Raw genomic sequence first — 26,767 nt, 5'->3', positions numbered from 1 at the left:
CTCGGGCTGCACTGAACGCCTTTGCTCTGCGCGATCTGTGTCTGCCTTATAGGTTTCCAACCAGGTCCACGCCTTCTTCGGTGTGAGAAAGAACTGTGTACTGTCGTCTACAATAACCCTCAGCTTTGCAGGGAAAATTAACGAGTATTGGATCCCCTCTTCCCTGAGCTCTTTGTTAACCGCTAGGAACGAGGCACGGCGCCTTTGAATCTCTTGTGTGTAATCCGGAAATATGGTTACTTTACAGTTTCCCACTGTAAAGGGGCCAGCCGTTCGTGCTCTTTGGATCAACAGATCCCTGTCTTTGTAGTGGAGTAGTCTAGCCACAACTGGTCTGGGTGGACGGCCCTGCAGTGGAGGTCGCGCCGGGACCCTATGTGCCCTTTCTAGAGTGAAAAAGGTGGTCAGTCCCTCCGGTGCAACCACTGTCCTGAGCCAATTCTCTAAGTAGGCAATCATGTCAGCCCCTTCTGTTTTTTCTGGAAGACCCACCACGCGTATATTATTGCGTCTGTTCGACTTTCGTAGTCCTACGCTTTCTTCTCCAAGACCACCACGCGGTCCAGAACGTCCGTGATTTTGGATGTCAAGGCAGCGTGAGCCGGGAGAAACTTCCGGATGGCGTCCTCATTCGTCTTCACCTTATCCACCAATTTCGCATGGTATGACCGCAACAGTCCTAGCCCAGTCGCCACCTGCGCGATATCTTGCTGAAGGATTTCCTTTGATGCAGCTATGGCGCCTAAGATCTTGTCCAACTGTTACTGGATTCCCGATTCCGGTCCTGTGTCCGCCGCCCCCTGCCCTGCCCTGTTTGCACCATCCATTTCCATTGTCTCATCCTTCTTGCCTTTAGGCTTCATCGCGGTCCGCCAGACACTTCCCGGCACTATACAGAGCGCCTGCGTTGCCTAGGAAACCAATGTGTGGGCAAGGTCCTACTCAATGGGGTGTAGCAGTTTGCGGGGGTTCCAGCCAGAAACGGGGGGCAAAACCAGTCCCCACCTGAGTGATCTCTAATTACGTTGCTTGCCTCAGCGTCCCCCTGATGCCACCAATCCCATTAGGAGGCGCAACTGCGTATTTCCCCTGCGCCGCGGCACTACCAGCAGGCTCAAATCACACTGTATCAGTAGGCCAGTCCGGCGACTTCCTTGCCACCATGTATTGATCTCTGTGTCCGTGTTGGTCGCTGCTCAGTCACTCACAAGGCCCGGAAGGATCTCGCCCTGGTGTGATGCAACCACAACCCGAAGGACCCACGCGCTAGCTCGGGGCGTCTCCCTCCTGCGCAAAGTTCCGCAAAGGGCCGCCGCACAGCCCCAGATAGCCAGTCCTGGGTAACACATGTCTCTTCCTCACCCCCAACCTGCAGCACACAGGGGGGGACGCCATTCACACCGCTCCTGCCCATGCGCTGTGCCAATGTTGAGCCACTCTTGGGGGGTCGTCACCTATGCCCAGGTGCATGTAGTGCTGTGCGCCCGACTCCCGCCCCACCTCCCAAAACAGGGTACCGGCACACCACACCCCACTCACCCAGGCTCAGTCGGGATCTCTCAGCAGCCGCTCCTCCAATGAGTTCCGCATAACAGCCCGTCAGCACCATCGAGGCCCCGCCGCCATTTTGTCCGTCTTGGTCAGTCGACTCCGAACAAACTATTTGTTCCTCAGGCCATGCAGAAGGCCCCTGCCGCTCAGCTCCCGAGGCTCCGGGTGTTGTGAGCACCTCAGGGACCCGATGTGCTGGGTCCTATACGCAGTGGTGGGGAATAAACAGGATTGTTGCCGGGATCGGGCACGGAGCTCCGGGCTGACGCCGCCTCTCCCATCGGCGTCCAAGCCACGCCCCCACACCTTCTACCTCATACAAAGCCCCTACACAATCCACCTATAGTAAGGGCTACCAAAGGGGAGGTTACAGGGGTAACAATAATAAAGGCAGAGGTAAAAACAACAACTCCCGCTCTGCCTCTACCCCTTCCCAATGACTCCCCTTCACTTTCCCCGTCCCATTCCACTCCTGTCGGGGGAAGACTACAACAATACTTGCCAGCTTGAGAAAACATCACATCAGATAGGTGGGTGCTTCAAATCATTCAATCAGGTTACTGTCTAGAACTAACATCCCCCCCCCCCCAAGCAGCGTCCAATGTCACAAGAACATTTAACACTGCCCAGAAAGGAAGTAAAATCCCTCCTGCAGAAAAATGCAATAGAAATAGTCCCAAAGCATCAGCAAAACAAAGGAGTATACTCCCTATATTTTCTAATCTTAAAGAAGGATGGATCTCTAAGACCTATCCTAGACCTCTAAACATTTACATACAGTCGGATCATTTTCATATGGTCACACTCCCAACAAGTCCTTCCACTCCTGTTACAAAATGACTTCCTTGTCACTCTAGATCTCAAGGACGCCTACTTCCACATTCCAATCCACACGGCGCACAGAAAATATCTCAGATTTGTGCTAGACAGGCTGCACTACCAGTTCAAAGTGCTCCCATTCGGAGTCACAACAGCGCCAAGAGTGTTTACCAAATGCCTAGCAGTAGTAGCAGCACACTTAAGACAACATTTTCACGTCTTCCCATACCTAGACGACTGGCTCATAAAAGCCAGCTCATACAGCCAGTGTGTACAACACACTCACGCTACTATTCAACTGCTTCACGACTTGGGATTCACAGTAAATCACACCAAGTCACATCTGCAACCTTCACACATACATATCTCTGCGCTACAATAAACACCCAACTGACACTAGCCTATCCCTCTCCAACCAGGATAACAAGTGTACAAACTCTCCTAACAAGATTCAAGCTGCAACACTTGCTTCCAGCTCGAGTGTTCATGCAGCTCATAGGAATGATGGCATCGTGCATATTTATAGTACCTCATGCAAGACTGCAAATGCGTCAACTTCAAGAGTGCCTAGCACGCCAATGGAACCAGGCTTGGGGTTAATTAACAGACCTAGTGTTGGTAGACAGTCGGACTCATCACTCTCTGCAATGATGGAGCACCAAAAACCTTTCAAAGGGCCAACCGTTCCTAGAGCCAATTCCTCAGATAGTCTTGACAGCAGACGCATCCCTCTCCGCCTGGGGAGCTCATCTACTGCATCACACCATGCAAGGCAGGTGGACACCGCAACAAAAGTTACTCCACATCAACCACTTAGAGTTACTAGCTGTTTTTCTAGCCCTAAAAGCATTCCAAAAACAAGTATCAGGCAAAGCTGTCTTAGTCCGCACAGACAATATGACAGCCATGAACTACATAAACAAACATGGGGGAACACACTCTCTGCAACTCTCTGTTAGCACAGCAGATATGGAGATGGGCTATACCACTAAAAATCTTCCTCTTAGCCCAACACGTTCCAGGAGTACAAAACACCATGGCAGATCTGCTAAGTCTACAGACACAGCAGATCCACGAGTGGGAACTTCATCCACAAGTTCTTCAACCGTTCTTTCAAATGTGGGGACAACCTCAGATAGACCTCTTCGCCATCCATGAAAACGCAAAATGCCCAAACTTCGCCACCAGATATCCACACCCGCTGTCCAAAGGCAATGCGATATGGATGAACTGGTCTGGAAAATTTGTGTACGCTTTTTCTCCTCTACCACTACTTCCGTTAGTGGTACGCAAGCTACAGCAACATTCCCTAACACTCATTCTAGTTGCTCCAACTTAGGCCAGACAACCGTGGTACACCACGCCGCTGCAACTATCTGTGGTACCACACCAAAATCGAAGCCTATCTCCACGTCTCTTAACATAGAACCATGGAGAGATCAGACATCCGGACCCAGCTCAGCTCAACCTAGCGATCTGGCTCCTGAAGTCATAGAGTTTGGTTCCCTCAACCTTCCTCCAGAATGCATGAACGTTATTAAAGAAGCCAGACGTCCCACTACTAGAGCTTGTTATGCAGCTAAGTGGAAACGATTTGTAATATACTGTCAAAACAACCAACAACAAAATCCTTTAGATGTGTCTATTCAACACATCATAGGATACCCATTACACCTTCAAAAGTGTAATTCAGCTTACACGTCTATCAGACTACAACTTGCTGACACTGCAGCATATTTACAAAATAGACAACATCTATCTCTGTTTAGAGTACCTGCTATAAAAGCTTTCATGGAAGGACTCAAAAGAATAATCCCTCCCGAAACGCCACCTTCACCAGTGTGGAACTTAAACGTTGTTCTTACACAGTTAGTGGGACCTCCCTTTGAACCGTTAAACAAATGTGAATTGCAATTCCTAACTTGGAAAGTAGCTTTCCTAGTAGCTATTACTTCTCTTAGAAGAGTCAGTGAACTACAAGCATTTACCATTCAAGAACCCTTTTTGCAAATGCATCATAACAAAGTGGTTCTACGCACTAATCCTAAATTCCTTCCAAAAGTAATTTCACCGTTCCATCTAAATCAATCTGTTGAGCTGCCCGTATTTTTCATGCAGCCACAAACAGTGCCAGAAAGAGCTCTGTCAGATTTTCCTTTTCTGTCTTATTCACCTCCTTCCCTGCCTTGAGTTTTCCCACACACTTCATCATGTGCTCCACCTGTTTCTTAACAATAAGAACCTCCTCAAGAAGGAGTTTATCTTTCATCCATAATTCCTCTCGTATTTTGTCACTGTTACAACATAAGACAAACTTGTCTCTAATCCTCTCTTCAACTGCACCCCCACAATTGCATTTCAAAGTTAATTTCTTCAACGCAGTCACAAACTCTTCTACGGATTCATTCTGACCCTGAGTCCAACATGGTACCTCTCTAAGATTGTACTCACTCGTGGTAAGTACTGACGATCTAATTTAGCTATAGCTATTTCAAACTTATTCAAGTCATGCGCTTCTGAATGCGAAAGCTCAGATACATTTTCTAAAACATCTTGTCCATCCACCCCCAAACAATGTAATGGTTAGGCATGTTTCTGCGCCGCAATCAAGTTAGTGCCACACAAATGTGCATAGTTCCCAAAAACCTCTTTTCCATTTCGCCCACCCAGTCAAAGGCTCCCCTGGAGAGGGTAGGAAAAACGGTGTTGATGTGACATTCTGCATATTGTATCACCTCCTTGTATTACAAATAATACAAATTGCAAATGAGATACAAATTTAAGTTCAGATAAATGCTAACCAAAATGAACAAGTCCCACTTTAGTTATAATTACACCTGCGAGCATACAAACACCTGCAGGTTGAACATCCTCAAAAGTGCACAATCAAGTTACAGCTTGGCACAACCCTTCAGAATAAACTGAGAAGATGAAGAACTTTCTTTAACAATTTCCGATTATTTTGTAGAAATGTAAACAACAAGGTTAATAATGTCATATTTCTACAATGCGTTAAACTTCCTGCTCCCCCCACTATGCAACGGGCTAATAGGGGCAGGGTAGTGCTTTCGACTTCCCGTTGCAGACTTCGACCCCGCCAGGGAACTTCTACAAAGACACAGGCGCCTTACCCCATTGCCTGTTAGGAAGCGCCACATCTCAGGGTCCATACTGCGTTAGACGTGCTCCACAACCGCTTAACAACTTGAATCAAGCTGAATGAGGTAACGACCCAACCAGCCTGGCTGGAACCGCTGGAATTGAATTGTCAGCAGATAAGAGACACAGAAGACCCTCATCTGGACGCACAGCAGGGTTAAGCTTCAGCCTCACTCTACAAACACCGAAGTCCAGGAACCAACGTCACACTATGTTGTTGCCTCGTTAAGGTGCTTCCTCAATCCTGATCCCATCCTCGTAACCAAAATTGTGATGTCCTTAGAAAGATGATCTGAAAACACCTCACGGTAAGACATACACTTTATTAAGCACCTTCACCTTTTTAAATGCAATATGTTACAAAAGGGGCCTAAGGGCACTAAACAGGAGGACCAAGAGTGACAAGACAGGGGCAAACACCTTTGACAATGGGCGTCATATGAGCAGAATTGACTATGTCCTCTGTAGTATGAAACTCTGGAAACTTGTTGGGGACATGGAGGTCAAACGAAGAATTGAAAGCGACCACAATCCGCTATGCGTAGAACACAAATGGTGGACACCCGTTAACACGGTCCCTAACCTTGAGGTGGATAGCGTCCCTACAATTGTCCCCACAAACGATATGCGTAGACTACAATGGGTATATGTTATGACTAACCAACAGGCCATGGATAGTATTAACGCTGAGGTTGATAAAGCCATAATGGCTATCGAGCAAGCGAACATAATCGACCCAGGAACGGACCAAGTAACTGAAATTCATGAAAGCCTCTTCCGAGGCATTAGGGATCATTTCCTGAAACCTGCAAAGAAGTCTAGGGGGGCAACCTTTAAGCCGGTAAAGTGGTACAACACTGAGTGCAGGAATGCTCGATTAGCCTTAGGTACAGCGATTAAGGGGAGGCAGTTGGCGACTATTCGTATCGCTAGAATTGAGTATAAAAAAAGTATAGTAAATACTAAGAAACTGTGGGACGAGCTCCACTGGCCAGAACTAAAGGAGACTAGTGATAGAAAAGACTCTAAGCCCTTCTGGAACATTGTTAAGTGGGGTAGGGGGAGAGGGGGGAGGGGGGGTAATCGACCCTCCTAATAACAATGTATCCCAGGAGGACTGGCTCAACTATTTTAAGCCCCAGTACGCCGAAACCCAGTTTGCCAATTTGATGCTTGGCTTTAGGCCTGCCTATTACAAAGAGAATTCTTTTAGTAGTAGCGAAGTAATGATGGCTCTTAGTACAGTGGCCAGTGGCAGAGCTCCGGGTTTAGACGGGGTGCCGGCGGACGTCTTTATTAATGATAAAGAGCGCTGGAGTAAGTATATCTCCCTCCTTGCCAATTCAGTTGCACAGGGTGCAACTGTACCGAACTCTTGGCAAGGCGCAGTTATAATCCCCGTATTCAAGAAAGGAGATAGATCCCAACTGGGTAATTATAGGCCCATATGTCTAATTGACACCATCCAAAAGGTGGTTGGGAGGATGGTTGTCAATAGGCTCTTGGACTGGGCTGAGGAGAATAATGCTCTGTCTCCATTCCAAGCTGGGTTTCGAAAATCTACCAGTACAGTAGACCAGGTCTTCCGTTTCACCCTACTACAGTGGAAAACTGTGTTAGTGGGCGAGGGCAGCCTGTATGCGTCTTTTGTCGATCTGCGGGCTGCCTTCGACCTAGTCCCTAGGTCTAAGCTGTGGCTGGTACTGAATAACTTGGACCTTCCAGAAGAACTATTGACAATGCTAATGAGGCTCCATGAAGCCAACTTTGCTAAGATCCAGTGGGGGGGGGTTTGGGGGGGGGGGCAGGGAATGGTCACCGCAGACTTCCCGGTGGAGCGGGGAGTTCGACAAGGGTGTTCGATGGCTCCTACGCTTTCTACATTGTATATCAATGGTGTTGTTGCTCGCATGTTATCTGTAAATGAGGATTTTTAGAAGCAAAGCCCAATCCCAGCCTAGAACTTTATTGGGACGCCATAACTATACCAAGGGATAGGAAGCTCCTATTCCAAATTAGAGCAGGTGTCCTTCCCCTTAGATCTCTGACAGGCAGGTGGGGAGGTTCATCTATCAGCAACTGTCCCGCTTGTGGAGCACACAAGGAAACAATTGGCCATTTTTTATTTTCTTGCACGATCTATGCAGAACCAAGACGCATCTGGCTAACTAACACCAATGTGCAAGAACCTAGGTACTACTAGCAGTGTCGAAGCCCTAAGAATTATACGCACCAGCACTTCATTGCCTATAGTAATAGCCACTGCCAAATATGTTGGTTGGGCATGGACTATCAGACAGAGGTTTCTAGGCAGTTGATTGTCCTTTCTATGTTTGTACTTTTTAACCTGGCAAATACTGTATCAAAAGAGTGCCTGCATTTTATCTGTAAATTGTTATCTTGTAATGTTATTTATGTTTTTAACCTATCTGTTTGCAAACCAAATTATTTTTAACAGAAATGCTTTTTTAATTACGTTATATCGGAGATGTATATGCTTTTATGAGTGAACCTCGAATAAAGCAATTTTGACTTGACTAAGCACCTTCACCAATGATGACACATCAACTGTCACTAGGCTATTTTCAGGTTCTAACGCATCATCACTGCCTCTGAGATTATAACATTCCAAGAGATGACAGGATGAAATTGATAGGCTATATGTCACAGAACGCCCCCACCTTAGGTAGCCCTGACCCGCACATTTTATTTATGTGGCCTCTACTTGTATTACCATTGTGAACTGTACTATTTCACACTCGAACTGTCTAAGTATATTTGTTATATGCACTCCTCCCGCTTTAATGACTGCATGCTCCTGTTGTTACGCTGTAAAAAACAAAGTTCTAAAAAGAAGAAATAATCTTACGTGTATTTTACATGCATTTGCAGATGCCTGAACTGCTTGCCAAATCTGTGACTGGTCTAAGAAATATTTAGTTTTTATGTCCTAATAAAAAGTCCTTCACCTTATGAAAGGGTTTCATTCCTCTTTAAACCTCTTTGGTGTAGGAAACCTTGAACGTTTTTCTTAGATTCATCCATAAGAAATTCTCAACCCCCCTATACAAATGTTTACAGGTTAAATTAAAATCTATTTAAATCGGATTAGGCAAAATGGATATGAATTATTTCCTTCACAAATTCTCAAGTCATTAAATTACAAATGAAGACTACAAGGATATTGGTGCACTCTTCCTACAGTAACCAGATAATAAATAACTCAAAAACAGTGGCAACATCTTCTACTTGTGGGATTTGAAAAAGGGGGGGGGGGGCTAGGATTGCTAGGAGGCCGCATGCAGTTGATGAGGCCGTCAAAATGGCCACCAAAGTCACTGTTCTCTTGTAACTTCTCGTCCGAGCTGACCACACAATTAAACGTTTAACCCCTTCGACGCTCATGACGAGCTGGGCTCGTCATGAGGTGGCCTCCTCGCACGCTCATGACGAGCCCAGCTCGTCATGTAAAGTGCACTTTACGGATTCCCAGCGTGCGGAATTCCGCCTGCACGCATGCGGTTAATGATGGAAGCAGAAAATACCATAGTAATATGAACTATTACCTGTGAAACCTGTATAAAAATATTCTTCTATTAATGCCAGAAAAAGATGAAGTTGCAAGCTTTGGTAATATTGAGTGGATGTATAGGTGGGTACAGTTGTGAGGGATGCATTTTTCACATTTGTCTGCTGAGTTTGCACATTTTTCATTTCTACTTAAGTAAAATTATTCTTAATTGCCTAGCACACGCCTGCAATTGGGTCTTAAAGTATCGTTATTCTTAGGGTAATTTAAAGAAAATATATCTTTAATGTAGTTTTTTTTAAATGACAGTACATGGCATAGCACTATAAGCCGAACAATAGATGCAGTTTTGCTTTGTAATTATTCTTTGTCTTGTGTTTTTTGACAGAATACTCGATTGAAAGAGGGTATTTACAATATAAATCCTGGTGAAGAACCCCTCCGTTCAGAACTACTGAGTGGTAAATTTACTGTGTTAGTAAGTATGCTGTAATGGTCATTCCATTAAGAAGTGATTACAGTATATAAAACTTAATCAAAATTTCACTTTTTGCATGTTCCACAGTACACTTCTTTAAAAAAAAAAATATCTGGTATGTGTACCATCTGCAACTGTTAATTGTACTGATGCTAACTGTAGATATATTCATCACTTGCCTCTTGGCGAATCGCAGAGCAACAATTCTGTGCTTTCTAGTGATGATGAATGTGGAGTGGTGTCAACCTCTCTTTTAAATATCCCAAAAAAATCTTTGGAGGAGTACAGGCAAAGTGTACTCTTTAAAAAAATGTTTGTAGGGGATACCCAGTACCATATTTTTAAATCTAAAGTATCATCGAGAAATAAACATTAAAATAAGATGTTGACCCACCTAAGAGTAATCTGTGAAAAATTAGCACAGTAGACCAAAAAGGTGGTATGTGCCTTGGTTCCACATACATGTATTCAACCGTCTCTCCTAACCTATATTATGGATAGGGATATGTGCATTTCTATTTTTATGAATTCCAAAAGACTAAGGTTATTTCACACTCCACGCGTCCTCCAGAGAAGCCAGAAGGTTGCTCCTCTCTTCGTTTCCAGGATGACTAATGCCGTCCTGCTAAAATAATTGACTACCGAAGAAATCTAACTTCGCAAGGCACCATTGACACGCTGCACAACTTTGATATTTAAGTCCGTAAAGGATCGGATGACTCCGGAGTGAGCGTTTCTCCCTCGCGCCACCCATAGTAATTGTCAGCGCTATTCACTGGTGGACGCCAGTCACAGTGGGTGCTATTCATCGCTCCTTTTTCAAGTAACAGATTTCACACCCTCTGCGGCCCTCTGCCCTAATTTCGCTACCTACTCCCCGGCAATGCCCGGTTTAGAATTCAGCCAGCCTGGTAAATCTATTGAGAAGTTGACACGTATTTTTCTAAGGCACTCAAGTCACAGCCACCATTGGTATTATTTGTTGCGGATCCTATTATAGCAAGCATGCCAGCAGGTTTTCCCCAGGAAGGGCATTCTGTGTTGGACCTATCCGTTAGTTCAGTAACTACATCCTCAAAGCTCCGGATCTTATTATGAAACTTTTACCGTTTTTTTTTTCCACTACTCTATTATAAATTCACATGCTATGCAAAATTATTGTATTATGGCGTTTGCCCTTTGGTGTGTCTTAAATACACCATTATCATGTTGACCCGTAGCCCATGATGCCTCAATGTATATAAAGTCTTCAATTTATTTTCCCCATTGATCATAAGCACAAGTATAGTTGAAGGGAAACAGAATTAGATTGGGAATCGAAAATAGCTTTGGATTTTGATTTTGGCAAATAAGGTCTTGTGATGAATACAGTGCTTAAATTGCTCTAATTTTACGCTTTTTAACTTTTAGTTGTTGGGCATGACAAAGTTCTATATGAGTTTATTTTCTTACTTTTTATTTAACTTTCCATGCATTTACTTAAATTATGTCTGCAACCTTTGTTTTTCACTGATTCACAACACATTGTTGGAAAAAGTACATCTCCGACATTTTACGTCATCGAGTGAGAACAGAGGTCAGGTACTCAGTCTGAATTGCTTCTCTAAAACATATCTGACAAAGAGGAGACAGAATATTTCCATTACTTTTCCTTAGAGTTAGTAAAGAAGTTCCCCTAGTTTCCTAAGCCTTTCCAAATACCCTGAAGCCTGTAATAACTGTAGAAACCTTGTCAGACCAAAAGAGTGCTCTAAAGATGTATGAAAAAGATAAGCCACTCTGACTCAGAAGCCGTATGGAAACCTTTTGCTCTGGGACACAAACCAATTTTGTGACCCCATTGGTTCAAAAGTACAACTTCAAGATGGAAGACTTCAGAAGGGGTTAATATATTGGGACACCAGGCTGGAGATGACACCAAAATATTGTTAACCCCAAATTTTCTGCATCCCGTAGATTGTGAAGAGTCTTTAATTTCCACAAATTTAGCGGAAAACAGCTAACCTTTGAGAAGGGACTAGAACTCACTCATGATATCAGAAACAAGCAACATAGTCCTAACAAGCTTTCATGTGCAGCATACCAGTGTATTCATCCTTTGTCTCGGGTACCTCACCTAGATGAGGAGACAAATAGGAAATACTCTAACTGAGAAAATCCCTCACAACAGACTGTTGGCCAAGAATGGAAGGTGGTGTGAGGATATGTATTGAAGTGTTGCCTTGGACAACAGATGCAGCAATTCTCCAGTTAACTGCAGACCTGATTTAGAGAGCTATTTCTGACTGTGAGTCTCTGGTTTCTGAGTAGAGGTGCACACAAATGTTATTTGCATGCCCTTTAATGGGGAACAACTGTAGGAAAGTGCCCCTTTTTGCATGGTTGCCCTCCACATTTAGCCTGCCACATGATGCACTTTTGACTTAGTGTGCCCTGGGTCCCTGCTACTCAGGTTCCCACGGTCTGTGTTCTTTCCCAAATCTGTACTTCTGGACCCACAATTGGCACTTCTCTGGCCATAGGTAAGCCACTTGTAAAAGGTACCACAAGTACCAAAGGCACTCTAAGGGAAGGCCTCTAATGTCTGCAGCACCTATTGTGCCACCCTTAGAGGCCTTGTACCTTGTCACCCACACACTGCAATTTCAAGCTGCGTGTTTTGCAGCAGAGAAAAGTGAATAGTCGACATGGCACACATCCCTGAGTGCCTTGCCTGCAACTCACTGCCTGGGCCCTAGTTAAGTCACCGCTCTAGCAGGGTACACCAGCCCCAAGTGAGGGTACAGTGGCAGGAGCCCTGTACCCCTACAGTGTCTATGTCCATTCTTATGAAAAGCTACAATGGTTCTGTTGGGAAAGAACCATTTCTTCACAAATGGCAGATAAATAATAAAGTATTACAACTATTCAATACTGTTGGAACACAGAAACACAGGCACGTATGCATTTGCAAAAATCGATTTTACTTATTGTTAAATAAAGCAATCTTAATATGCATTTGTAAGTCTGTCAATATTCAATGCAAAATCGTAGTGACATATAATTAAGTGAAAAGGAGTGCTCAGTGACTGTGGTGCAGTGAGTGTCGTATATACAAAGGTGAAAGTAGATTCTGTACAAGTTATCGAAAGAAAACAAGCTGAAAAGGTGGTCAGAAAAATGGAAAAAACAATGTGTCCGGTAAATAGCACAATTACTTATAGTTTTGAGACCTTAACCCCAGGAGCTTTGCTCCCAGACCTGAGTGGCCTGCTCGTAAGCAGTCCCTGACGGAAGGCCCCCTACACTGCACCGGGCCGCCCCAGTGCTGCGATTTGAGTCCCTATCTAGACCTTGAGGAACCTTGGTCCTAACCCCCAAAAGTCTCACTCGTAAGTTGTTTACTTACCTGAGAAACCGCTAACACTTTTTCCTCATAGGAAGCAATGTTGTGACGTTTTGTTCCAGAAAATGTTGTGTTGAGCTGAAGTTTGTATGAAAGAAAAAGTAACTAAACTTCAAACCTAAAAAAGTCTTACTTACCTTGTATTGTGAGATCCCCGGTGTAATATCTATGCATACCACCCTGAGTAGTCGATGTAATCCAAAAGTGATCTAAAAGTATTACAAAAGTAATTACTGTGTAATTTAAACAGTTTAGAAAGCTGATACAAACTTGTAATGATTGCAAATGCAACCACAACTCAACTTCCTTGTAAGGTCTTGCATTTGAGAGTATATTTTACTTACCTGTGCTAAGTCCTGCTTGGTTCTAGAAATGAAACAGTATACTTTTTTTATACTTATCAAAGTGGTGTGGATTCAGTCCGAGTGTGTGCTATCAGTCTTGAATGTGTGAATACAATACATGCTTAACACACCCTCTGGTTAAGCCTAACTTCTTGCCTACACTAACACAAAAAGAGCTGTTAATCCTTGTCTAATTTAGCCTCTGTTTTACCTCTGGGGACTCCCTGGACACTGTGCACACTATACCTCACTTTGGTATTGTATATACAGAACCTACTCCCTACAACAACTTTTTGGGCAATGAGTATGTGAAGAATTAATTAGAGTTTACTAAAAAAGAATCACATGCTTTAAACTCTTTTGGAGGTCTGCCACAAAATTTTAAAAAATTGCAGGGCCTTTATTTTCAATGTGTGGCCACTGCCTCCAGCATATTGTCAGTCCTTTGTGTCAGTTCAGGTTTTGATTTGGCAGCTAACACAAGCCTCACTAAACTGTTCCTTTCATAGACGAGAATACTCACTGAGAAGAGACTAGGTGTGCAGAGGTGAGGCTAGGGGGATTGCAGGAGGATCATTATTCAATTGACCATGTTTGCTGCTTCTCTGAGCACAGCATTTCAGCTTAGGAGGAGGATGGCGAATGGAGGTTGAGGTTATCATCAGATGTGAGACATGCTAACTTTGGACAAGTGGGCACTGCTGAGAATCTCTCTAAGACTGTGCTTCAATGCATTTCCCGGTGAATGATGCTCTAGAACTGGTTCCACTTCAAATGTATTTCAAACCCAAGGAATTATGAAGAGAAAAAAATACATCACAGCTTTAGAGCGGACAAGCAGTACTTCTTGATCTGTATCATGTCTTTGGATGGCAAGACTCTGACCACTATCAGACACAACGGAACCTATATATTTATATACTAGAATGATCTGATTCAAAATGACTACCGTATTAGATGTGAGGCCATTATTGCTACTGTAAAATTTCTTTGAAACCAATGATCTGAAAGATGCATATTCTCCCACCTTTTTAAGTTGAAATAATTTTTAGGTCGAGCCTGGGCAGCACATGCGCTGCTTTTCGAGGCATGCTGTAATGTAGACTGTGGCTTGAAACACTTCCCATTTTTTCCATTTGTTCCTGTTCATGCCCTTCATAAATGCATGCTTTTGGTTGGTCAGCATGCTTAATTAGTCCTGCCTTTTTGTGTTTCAAACCTCCTTGGTTGACTGCCCCTGTTACACATGTTTTTTTGCTATTTTTATATAGGATCCATTGTGCGCACTATTTTTCTTCTTGTTTGCCTCAGCTTGTTTTATCAGCACAGTGCTCGCTTCACGTATGCTGTGGTTCATGTTTCCGTCGGCCTTTGCATTGCAGGTTTAATTATTGTTTTACTTTGGAGGCCGTGCGCCTTTTAACGAAGTGCCCACTTTAATTTTCACCATTGCGTCTTATTTCCTGCTCGTGGCTATTTCCTGCTCGTGGCAGACAGCTCACCCTGTGCTGTCTCTCCCTTCACCCAGCCCCCACCACTCCTCCGAGATCTCTAATTGTATTTTAAGTGATTTGCCCAAAATCATAGGATGTTGAGCCAACGGCAAGAATCGAACTCACGATCCGGCAGCTCTGACCGCATACCCTTCACAGCATACTTAATGCCGTTTCATTACTGTTTTTTAAATGTTGCCATATGGAATCCGTCACAAGCTCAAATGCTGTTCCAGTCCCATTGCGTGCTCTCTCCACTCGCTCCCCTTTTTATTTTCACCATTGCGTCTTGTTTCCTGATAGCCCTGTGTCGTCTCTCCCTACCCATTCACCCCGTACCCACCACCCCTACGAAATCACTGCTTGTATTTTAAGTGATTTACCCAAAATCACAGGACACCACTTTAATTTTCACCGTTGCTTCTTGTTTCCTGCTCATTGAGTAGCTAGGGGGGCGGTGGGGGCGGTCTGCCCTAGGTGCCACTAAATTGGGGGCGGCGGCACAGTGCACACTTTACGTGCCATTATGAAATTGCGCTGTGAAAGCGCACCTGTTTACAAATGCTGCAGTGCACACCACGCACTGACACACACACACCACCTAGCATAGTGGTGGTGGCCGGTGCACGGCGTACCGTGAAAGTGGGTCCCATGGCCGTCAATCTTGTAGTGCGCGAAAGCCCTACCATTGACGGCCCTGGCCATCACTTTTAGCCATCCCCCGAGCTGTGCTCCTGTGACACACGCCACCACTACGCGATTGCCTCAGTGGAGAGACAGTCTCGGCAGGGGAGTGCTGGGCAATTTGCAGATCCTCTTCGTTAGGGGCCCTCGGCCCTACCACCTCTGTGGAGCCTACAGGAGAGGTAAGGGGTGATGCTCTTCTTCCCCCGCTTGATTTTTCTTCAGCTTCAAATCAAATGATTACATTGTTTGCATTGCTGCCAAGGTTTCAAAGTCCTATGTGTGACGTTTTGATAATTTCAGTGTAATTATGTGTGACATTTCAACCACTATCCGTGACACTTTCTCGCTAGCAAAACCACGCAATGAAGGAGAGGGAAACATGTAAATATCAGAAATGACACCCTTTTGAGCAGTAAGAAACTCTAAGAAGATTTTAAAACTACTGCAGAGCACCAGAGATCAGGAGAGTGAGGCGCTTAGTCAACCCTAATAAAAATAATTATTACCGAGCACGTTTGTTTATTTATAGCACTGTACTTGCAAAGCTTGCATGCTGTTTGGTTTTAACGCTCACCTCACCACTAACAAGGGTCTGAACTCCGGTTTGACGTAAACGTTTGTGTGCAAACCAGAGGTGCACATGCCTCTCAGGCTAGGCGCTTGAGCTTCGGCTAATAAAAGGGACGAGCTGCTCAAAGAGATGTCAGGGATCGAAACCCCGTGTAAGGTGTCCATAGTCTGTGCAGTGCAAGTTTGTCCAGGAACAGTGCTCACAGGTATCGGACTCACCCCAGTCCCCAGAGGCTAGAGAATACGTGTGAGTCTAGAGCGATGGACACTGTGCACTTAAGTTATTGTCCTTGTTTAGGTGCAGAACCTGGAAACACAAAGTTTTTGTTCAGTGAGTTGCACGCTAACACTGCACTCGTAAATGTGTGTTTATAATTCTTAAGGTGAGTACAACATTAAAATAAAGGCTACTTTCTTGGTTTTCGTGTGCTTTTTCACTAGGTCCATAAAGTGGGAGATCTATAAAAAGGACCAGGAAATATAATATCTCCTCTTATCTTGCTTTGGAGGGCGTGTTAGGAGGTAGAAAGTTAGAATAAAGCAATTTGTTTTTTAAATTAAAAAAGGGGGGTTCCCGGCCTCCATCAGAAGAGTGGGTTCCTGTGTATTCATGATAGGTCGGGCATACTGGACAGCACTAAAGTGTGGGAAAAGAAAAACACAACTATAACCTTACATGGGGAGGAAAGCATGCTGCTTGCCTGCAGTAACAGTACACAGATGTAGTGAATCAAGGGGGTGAGCACGCAGAGGTGCTGCCCCCACCCAGGGAGCCCAGCACCAGCTGGGGGTGGACATCATAGATATAAAGCACCCACACTTTGGCAGCCAGGGAGAAAACAACTGCACCACCCTACCATTTGAAATCAAACGGATGGTGTTGAGGCAAAATACAGCAATGTGTGACGTCCTCAACATGGGATGCGAGGTTTCCTTCCGGGCTGCAGGCTTTTGGCTCCAGGCTGACTTCTTCCAACATAACTTTCCAGGGATGGAGGAAGAGTGTGACAAACTAAAAACACCCTATTCCCCTTTCTTTGATTTTTCTTCATTCTGTTTCAGCCGGTCTTCCATGTTTTCCTTCTTGTTCTTTACGCGTTGTCTCTTTTTCCCCCACTGTTTATTCTTTACTTGACTGTCCTTCAACGTAACTAAAAGGAGCGCTCTGAAGAACAACGGAACACAGGCTCTTTTTTTTCCACGGTTAATTCCTTACCTGACTGTCCTTTAAGGTAACTAAAAGGAGCGCTGCGAAGAACAACGGAACATCGGCTCTTTTTTCCCCTCTGTTTATTCTTTACCTGACTGTCCTTTAATGTAACTAAAAGGAGCGATCCGAAGAACAACGGAACACCGGCTCACACTGCCTGCATCGCATTAAAGGTAAACCAACGAGTGCTGGCTGCACACTTGGTGCTTTAACACAAAGTTCCTTGACAAGTGAAGAGGCACTATAAATGCGTGATCATTATTTTTAAATACGGTGATGCGGGAATGTGCCTTAAAATGCGTGATGCGTGGCACTTGGCAGGGCTGTGATTGCATGATGGCACAGATGTCTGTCTAACTGAGAGAGATCAAAAGAAGCAAGAAGGGAACCTTTTTGCCTCGTGCCCTCCAGGGCGCTGTCTTCTGAAGGAAGAATAAACGTCACAGCCCTCTGGGGTCACTGGATGTAAATCTGCACTCATGTGACCGTGGCACACCTTATTTAATATATCTGAAATAGGCGCATGTGATGCAACACACATGAGCTCTGTCTAGAAAAGTACAATCTGACCAGGATTCTGGACATAGTGAGGTACTGGGTTTTTAAGAACCGGCACAGAACCGGCAACCCAGCGGTGTCAGGGTACACCCAGAGACCTCGAGTCCTTCCTGATTCAGACCACAGAAACTCAGAGTCTTCTAGGTGAAGTCAAGGATCGATTTTATTGGCTGCAACCAAGGTAACAAGTGTCCTGGAAGTACAACACACGGGAAGTATATTCTCAGGAGACTGCTCGAATTCACGAAACCAGGCTTCTCTCTTTATACAAAATATTCAGCTTCAGGCAAACATTCTTTGAATTTACAGTATATCATTTACATTTCTTTGGTACAAAGGAAAAGCAGAGTCATGATGACATGTCCATATTTCACTTCGTCCAGCCCACAACAAATCACCCGGTAGGGCCCAACATTTCATCAGATATCGGTGGACCCCCAATAAAAACGGGCACCTCCCCACCATAAAGCAAGTGAAGCAAAAAGAGCAGAGACAGATGCGAGCAAGATACGGCAGGTGTGTGTGCGCTGAAATGGTTTTATGGCTTGTTGAGCCTTGATGCTATCTTGTTCGGCCACTGGGAGGGGAACTGACCTAACGGGTTCGGCCTGGGGCAATGGTTCCAACTTGCACAGGTCTTAGGAAAGTCGATTAAGGTGTACGTGTCCTTTTGGGATCGAATTCAGCTGGATTATAGGCCTATGTAAAGGGCAACTCGCAAAATGGCTGCCATACATAAAATGGAAGCCAAGGGTTCTGAACGATAATGACGATTTCGAGGTGAAATTGTCACTCGAATATGCTGAAAATGCTTGTACATGGTGTACTCGTCATTCTCTGTCTTTTGATACTAAATTCGTCATGTTATGATGAAGTTTTTATTCTCGAGTCCAGAATAATTACACAAGTCCAGAATTTTCAGAACCACAAACCCTCCTTTTGCCCTTACATAGGCAATTAATCTATCCTCATGTTAATCTGAGTCCAGATCTATATTCCTAAAGTCATTGAGATGTTGCTGTAACATCATTCTAGTACTTAGTTCATTTCTTGATACAGGCTTCCTTAAACATGATGTGACACAAAGGCCACATATTGCAGGAGCACACTGTACGCATAGACAGAACAGGAAAAGAATGGCTAAGACCATCCCAATGACCATCAGAATTTTCCATCCCCAGGCGGATATCAGTTCCCAGAACCACCCCATTAACAACCAATCTCCTTTATCCACATGAATAGATTCGGAAATCTTATGCAGTTTGGAGATGGCCTGGTACACTGTTGGAGCGTTATCTGGGATGAAAACACAGCAACTCGATTGGATCAATCTGCATACCCCACCTCGGTCTGCAAGTATGACATCTAACGCGACCCTGTTCTGAAGGGTCATAAGTCGATCCGACTGGAGCTCAGCAGTCAAGTTACTAAGGGCACCAGCAGTTTCAATCACGGTGGACTCAACTACCCTTGTCAATTGCCTTATGTTCCTGCTGTTAGCCATGGATCCCCAGAACGGCAGAAAACCCTTTGCAAAGTCCCCAAATTCTTGACCTGCAGTGTCTTCTTTACTCAAGACACCTCTAACTATCCTTGTCCTGTGGTAATCTGCCGCTGCTGTGTAGGTGGGAGGCAACAGGAATGAAACAAAACATGAGCCCGAAAAGTCAGGGGGCAACCATGTATAGGCTCTATCATGGCAGATGAAATAAGTACCCTTAGCTGCTAAAAACGCAGGGGAAGTCTGAGACCCAAAAACATACGTTTCAGTACAGACACTCTTCCCTAACTGAGCTCTGGGATTCTTGCCAGTACCTTGCAGACACAGGTGACCTTGATGGGGTACAATCCGAATCGGGGAGGATCTCTTAGCTTGCTGTTTCTCACTCAGAGTAGCTTCATATCCGGTCACGTTCCAATTTATATATGCAAATATCTCATCGTCCGGGGTATTTTCATAAGAGATTTCTCCCTTAATTATGTCAACTATACCTTTGACTAGGGCGCTAGTCTTGGGGTTGTCTTTTACAGAACGTAGGGGTTGGACTTCACGTGCGTATATGAACATTGTTCTGTATGCCCACACAGAACCATTGTCGCTGAATGGCAGGACCAGATAAGGGATACCTTTATCCGTTGTGTGAGGCATAAGACCACACACCCAACAGTTAGTCGTGTTCATTACAAGTTGGTGTTGGTGCAACAGCTGAACAAAGGAGTTGTTAGGTTCTGGGTCAGCGACACCCTTCTGGACCCACTGGTCATATGGCAGAGGTGAAGGGATTCTTTTGCAGTGGACCCCGTGGATCCAGTTGGCCTTCCCCTCCACTCGAACAGCCGATCTTGTGGAAAGAAGGACGAGGTGCGGTCCGGTCCAGCTGGGCTGGTCGTTCTTAGTTCTCTGGAAGTTCTTGACCAACACCCAGGATCCAGGGGTTGATGGCGTGACCTGGAGTCTCAGACCGGAGGCAGGGTGTCGTGAACCTGTTGATGCAAAACACGCAATTTAGCCGTCAATTCATACAGATAATCAAGCAAAACAGGGTGTTCAATCTCGCTGAATCTGGTGGGTCGTGGCACTCCCCATATGTTGGCCGGGCGGCCAAAAACAATTTCGTAGGGGCTAAGTTTCACTCGTGAATGCACAGTCATTCTGGTGGACAGGAGTGCTAAAGGGAGAGCGTCAGGCCATTTAAGACCCGTGCTCGCTTGGATTTTGGCCAATTTAAGTTTTAAAGTGCCGTTGTAGCATTCTACTAATCCAGCTGATTGGGGGTGATTTGCAGCGTGGAACTTCTGCCGAATACCTAGCCCTTCACACACTCTCTTCATCACACGACCCACAAATTCACTTCCATTATCAGACCAGACCATTCTAGGCATTCCAAACCTGAGGAAGTACTCTTTCACAAGGGCTTTTGCTGTGGATAAGGCAGTGTTGTCTTTTAGGGGATAGGCTTCTACCCATCTTGAGAAGGCACAAACAACAACGAGTACGTATTTTAAATTGTTGCACCTCTCCATGTGAATGAAATCTAGCTGCAAAACCTCGAACGGATACGTAGGAGGTGCAAAATGACCAGCTGGAGTTGGGGTTCCCCTACCAGGATTGTGCTTCAGACATACCATGCAATTCTTGACGACATTCTCTGCACACTTGGGAATTCCTGAATTTTGCCATACTGGAGCCAACAACTCGCAAATCCCTTTTACGCTGATATGAGCCATTCCATGAGCCATTGTAACCACTGCAAGCACATATGCATCGGGTAACAACCATCTCTGATGCTCTGACAATTCGATCCAGCAACCATTTGCATCCATTCTACCTGTACTTTCTCTCCACGTGCTCAACTCTTTCTCTGTGGCCTCAGCTTGGATGGACTTTACACTCTCTATCGTGTCTTCACATATCCCAACATCACCAGTCCCCCTTGCAGGGCTTGCAACATACATTCGGCTCACCACATTCCTTGCAGTTTCTTTCGCGATTTCGTCAGCGAATGCATTTCCACGACCAACGTCATCAGTCACCTTCTTGTGAGCACTACATTTCACAATCGCCACTTGCAGAGGCATGGTCAGCGATTCAAGAAGCTCATTCACCAACTGACCATGCTGAATCTTAGCTCCATGCGAAGTCAGGAGCCCACGTTCTTTCCACAATCGTCCAAAACTGTGAGCCACACCAAAAGCATACTGACTGTCGGTATAGACAGTCACTTTCATTCCTTTCGACAACACGCATGCTCTTGTAAGTGCAATTAATTCTGCTGCCTGAGCTGAATTATGTGGGACACGTGCAGCTTCAACAATTGTATGCAAAGTCGTAACAGCATATTCGGCAGTCGTGTCACCATTCGGGAGCTTGAAGCATGAACCATCCACCCATAATGTACCATCACATTCAGCAAGAGGAGTGTCATAAAGATCAACTCTTCCTTTCGTCTCCTCTTCTGTTCTAAGAAAACAATCATGCTGTTCTGAAGCGTCTGATTCCTCTACAATTGGCAACAATGTAGCTAGGTTTAAAGTGTTGCCCCTTTTTATGTGCACATGACTCGCTAACAATGTTAATTCGTAACCCGACAATCGAGCACTAGTTAAGTGCTGTGTCTTGGTTCTATTTAACAACGTGTCTACTGCATGTGGGACCATCACGACTAGTGTATTATTCATTACTAGACCAGCAGACTGTCGAATAGAAACAGCTGCTGCCGCTGTGGCTCTTAAACAACTTGGCAACGCTCTAGCCACTGGATCCAAAGTCGACGAAAAATATGCACATGAGTCAGAACTGACAATGCACAACCTTCCTTCTCATGGACATACAATGTAAAGGGCTTACTGTAGTTGGGGGTACCTAACACAGGAGCCGAACATAATGCTGTGCGCAATTCAGAAAAACTTTTCTGACACTCTTCAGACCAAGAATTAGGATTGGGTGTATCTTTACACGTTAATGCCACCAAAGGTTTGGCTAATAACGAAAAATTTGGAATCCACTGTCTACAGTACGATGTAATGCCCAAGAAAGCACGCACTTCTCTTTGTGTTTTTGGCACACTCAATTTTGCTATTGCCTGAATTCTTTCTGGGGTCAGTTTCCTTCCCTCCTTCGATAAGAGGTGACCTAAGTAGGTCACTTCTTGTCGGCAGTATTGTAATTTGGAAAGTGACACCTTATGATGGAAATCGCACAAATGACGCAACAATGACAATGTGGCTTTCTTACACATTTCCTCAGTATCTGCAGCAATGAGCAAATCATCAACGTACTGTACAAGAGTAGCACTTCCAGGTAAAACAATCGTATCAAGCTGTGTTTTTAGAGCTTGACTATATATTGATGGGCTTTCACAGTATTCCTGGGGAGCGCGTTTAAAGCAGAAACTGCGACCTCCTAGATTGAAGGAAAAAATGTCCCTGCTCTCCTCAGCAATCGGGATGCTGAAGAAAGCATTCTTCAGGTCAATCACCGAAAACCAAGTGGCAGAAGCTGGGATCATAGTCAATAATGTAGTAATGTCGGGGACAACTGGAAATTGTGGCACAACTATTTTATTTACCTCTCTAAGATCAATCACGAATCTGTACACGGGTGGCTGAGAAGGGTCAGTTCGCTTTAAAACAGGCAGAACAGGACTATTGCAAACGTTGCCTCTTGTCTCTTCAATCACATCTTTTTCAATTAGCTCGTAAACGATCGCTAGCAAAGCTTTTTCACCTTCACTAGAGATTCTATATTGGGGAATTCGTGGCATCTGAACATTGGCTTTCAATGTTACAACATATGGTGGTATTTCTAAAAGACCTACATCATTAGGACCAGAGGCCCAAAGAATTTTAGGGAGGGATGACAATTCTGTTGGAAGTTTGTCTCTCGACAAATACATTGGAGAAACCACTTTCTTACCCAGTGTGAGTTGTACTCCTGAAGGAGAACAGTACAAAGTTGCATACAATCTTTTTAACAAATCCAATCCTAGCAAGTTTTCACCACAACCTGTTGTTAGAATAAGGGGTGCTTCGAATTCACAAGGTCCAACGGAAAGGGACAAAGGGTCAGAAATCGGATTTCTAACTGGGGCGCCAGAAAAACCTACAGAAACATTCATTTCGCCAGACAAATGTGCGCCAGGGAGTTTGGAGTGCATAATAGAACTCTTTGTAGCACCAGTATCCAACAGAAAAGGTTCTGACACACCTGATGTAATCACCTCAACGTATGGTCCACTCTGATCTACTGGAACTGAAACAACTCCCTCTCTTTGTCTATGGCTGTCCTAGCAATTATTACCTTCCAAATACTCATCTTCTGTATAATAATCATCAACATAGTATTGAGCTGTTCTGTCAGATGTGTTGTTCTGCTCATCGAACCTATTCATAGAATTTTGAGGTGGAAGGGGACGTGCGTTCTGGGGGACGTTTCCACGCCCTCTACCTCTAGGCGCTTGCTGAACACCCTGACCTCTTACACTAGAAGCACCATTTGCGCGCTGTAACAGAATAGGGCAACTATACTTGAAATGACCCTCTTCTTTACAATATGAGCACTGGTTGGGGCCTACAGGGGCACGTGGCTGAGTATACTCAACTCTTTGCGAGTTCCTCTGATACTGTTGAGGCTGCTGAAAATTATTCTGATAGTTATTCTGACCACTATTATTTTGACCACCACCACCACGTGGCGGATATGCTTGCTGTAATAAAACCTTCGTTTTCAGCTCTTTAGTTTTCTTTTCTGCTCTATCTTTCTCGTCCTTGTCTCTATTTTCGTAATATTGTGCAGTAGCCAATATCTGGGCTGAAGATGAAACAGCCCAAGAACTTTCTGAATCCTTTAACTTTTTACACAATTCTGGAAGCAGATTGTGCACGAATTTATCGACGAACAATCTCTGACCACCTTCTGTGGTCATATCTTGACCGCTGTGGTCGACAAATGTTTCTTCAAACCTGGTGAAGAAATCTGAGACCGTCTCATCTTTCTTCTGCTTACATGCAGACAACTTATCCCAATTTACACGTATTATCGTTTTCATGTAATCAACTATTTTACCAGGAAGCTCTGCTATTAAAGGCTCAGGCTTAGCACCACCAACTTGTCGGGCATCTGCAGCAGCAATATTAGCCCATGAGTCACCTAATTCCTGATCATGATCTGTATGTCGAATCTTACCCCATAAAGGCTGTGGAACAACATTCCCAAATAACATATCGATATCGGCTAAATTCATTATACATGACCCAGCAGTCTGTGACAACTCTTTGTAATACCCTGCAGGATTTTTACGGGGATCAGGTAATGTCTGTTTGAGGGCCAAACTTCGGCTCGCTTCCATGGGACATGTACCCATACACGCTGAAAGTGTGGCAGAATAGGGGGGTCAACAGTTGTGTCGCCCTCTCTCCATTGTGGGGGAAATTCTCTCATGGGGTATTGTCGCGCCTTTTTCCTACTAGATGTATCATGCTCAGATTGTGACCCAGAAGTGCACCCCTTACTCCGATATGATAACAATATTTCAACCGCTCTCTCGACATCGGGACCTACGATCATGCCCTCTCCAAACTTGAACCGTACACGACACAACTCTTGCGGGTTGCATTCCAGATCATTGTCTTCCAAATCCTCACAAAGGAAAACACACATTTGTTCAAAAACATATCTCTGCGTCGGTGCTTCCCATTGACGGAAGACTTCCATGACAGACTCTACATAATACTTTACAGTATCCATAACTCATTTACGCGCTAAACGATTCAATAAATCTCTCTCTTGGTAGTCAGGCAGTCGACTTCGCAACTGTCTTCGTCCTGTTTTAGGGGTCGTAGTAGGCGACCCGAAAAGAGGTAAGAAAAGGTTAGTAACAGTGTTGGCTATTTTCTGCCGAACGGAAGGTGAAACCGAAGGAAGAACGGGTGGAAAAACGGGGTGAGATAGGGCAGGGGCAGAAGCAATAGCAGAGGGATCATTAGGAGAAGTAGAAGGTGCACTAGGCAAAGTGGTAGAAAGCACAGGTGAAACAGATGTGATCGGTGGGCCTTGAGGAGGCTGCACCAAAGAAGCAGGAGCCAGCTGAAGAACAGCTGGTGGGTGCTGTGGAGGAACAGGAGGCACAGGTTGCACAACTAAAGGTTGCGGAGGTGCCGTGGCATTTTGCGCATAGGGGGGTGGCGAGCTTAATAAATGCGACATTAACGGATCTTTTTCACGCTCTTTTGCTGCCTCTTGCTGAAGAGACGGCAAAACTGGATAGCATTTATCTATTGCCATTTTACGTCGCCTGTGCAACTGCTCACTCATCTGTTCTTCTTCATTGTCTTTAAACTGCATAGCAGCTTGCATTACTGAAATACCTCTTTCTCTCTTATTTTTTTCTCTAATTTAATTTCCTTCTGTTTGGCCTCTTTACGCCATAGGCGAAAAGAGTCGAACATCGCCGGCCGGGCTTTCTTTTTGAAAAGTTTAACTTCGAGGTTATCTAAGATTTCGGTATCAAAGCTACCATATTAGGGCCATTTTAAAACACCATCTTTTCTGGTGTATTTGATCCATACTTCATTGTATGTGATGGGGCCTACTCCGTGTTTGACATATAACTCGTAAGTTGGAGTTCCAACCGGAGGAACCGGACATGAGTCCTCCAATCGGGAGTCCCTATTATTACAACCAAGACAAAACAAATTTCCAAGTCTAAGACCAGGCATCTTCGCTCTCTAGTCTAGTTCCAAACTTCAAAGGATTATCGATTACGATATTTCTCGTGAATACACGAGTCCTTCGGCTTTGGCGCTTGCAAGCTCCAAATCAAAGCCAACTAAGGACTGGGAGACGCTCCACTTATACTTAACTGAGATATCGATGACGTCACCAGAAGACTCGTCTGAATGTTTCGCTCTACCAAACTTCAAGGGTCCAAATCAGGGCGATAGCCAGGGCAGCAGTCCTTCGTAGCCGTCGGGAAGCGGGGAACCTCGCAGCAAAGACCTTCGGACCACGTCGACATGCAGGGGTCGATGAAGTGGTTGGCCGTCCTCCGGAATTTTCACACGAAGCTCCTCACGAACTTCTGGCTGGGCTGGTACCGCTGGAATCGCCCCAAACGTTGGGCGCCAACTGAGGTACTGGGTTTTTAAGAACCGGCACAGAACCGGCAACCCAGCGGTGTCAGGGTACACCCAGAGACCTCGAGTCCTTCCTGATTCAGACCACAGAAGCTCAGAGTCTTCTAGGTGAAGTCAAGGATCGATTTTATTGGCTGCAACCAAGGTAACAAGTGTCCTAGAAGTACAACACACGGGAAGTATATTCTCAGGAGACTGCTCGAATTCACGAAACCAGGCTTCTCTTTTTATACAAAATATTCAGCTTCAGGCAAACATTCTTCGAATTTACAGTATATCATTTACATTTCTTTGGTACAAAGGAAAAGCAGAGTCATGATGACATGTCCATATTTCACTTCGTCCAGCCC

The 26,767-nt window shown here is 44.8% G+C and overlaps 1 protein-coding gene across 2 annotated transcripts in view; it reads left to right on the top strand.

The window, feature by feature from the left end:
- The window catches only part of LOC144818684 (tyrosine-protein phosphatase non-receptor type 9-like), a 960,088-nt gene that overhangs the window by 276,600 nt on the left and 656,721 nt on the right, over nt 1-26,767 (top strand). For both annotated transcript variants that reach the window (XM_078676335.1, XM_078676336.1), the window contains one exon: nt 9,447-9,536. In XM_078676335.1, coding sequence (XP_078532461.1) covers nt 9,447-9,536 — 90 coding nt within the window. The remainder of the gene's footprint in view (nt 1-9,446; nt 9,537-26,767) is intronic.

This window comes from Lissotriton helveticus, chromosome 2_1 (genome assembly GCF_964261635.1).
Source record: "Lissotriton helveticus chromosome 2_1, aLisHel1.1, whole genome shotgun sequence".
Classification (NCBI taxonomy): Eukaryota; Metazoa; Chordata; class Amphibia; order Caudata; family Salamandridae; genus Lissotriton; species Lissotriton helveticus.
The sequence above is the reverse complement of the archived record's forward strand: the minus strand, read 5'-3'. Positions and strand labels throughout refer to the sequence as shown.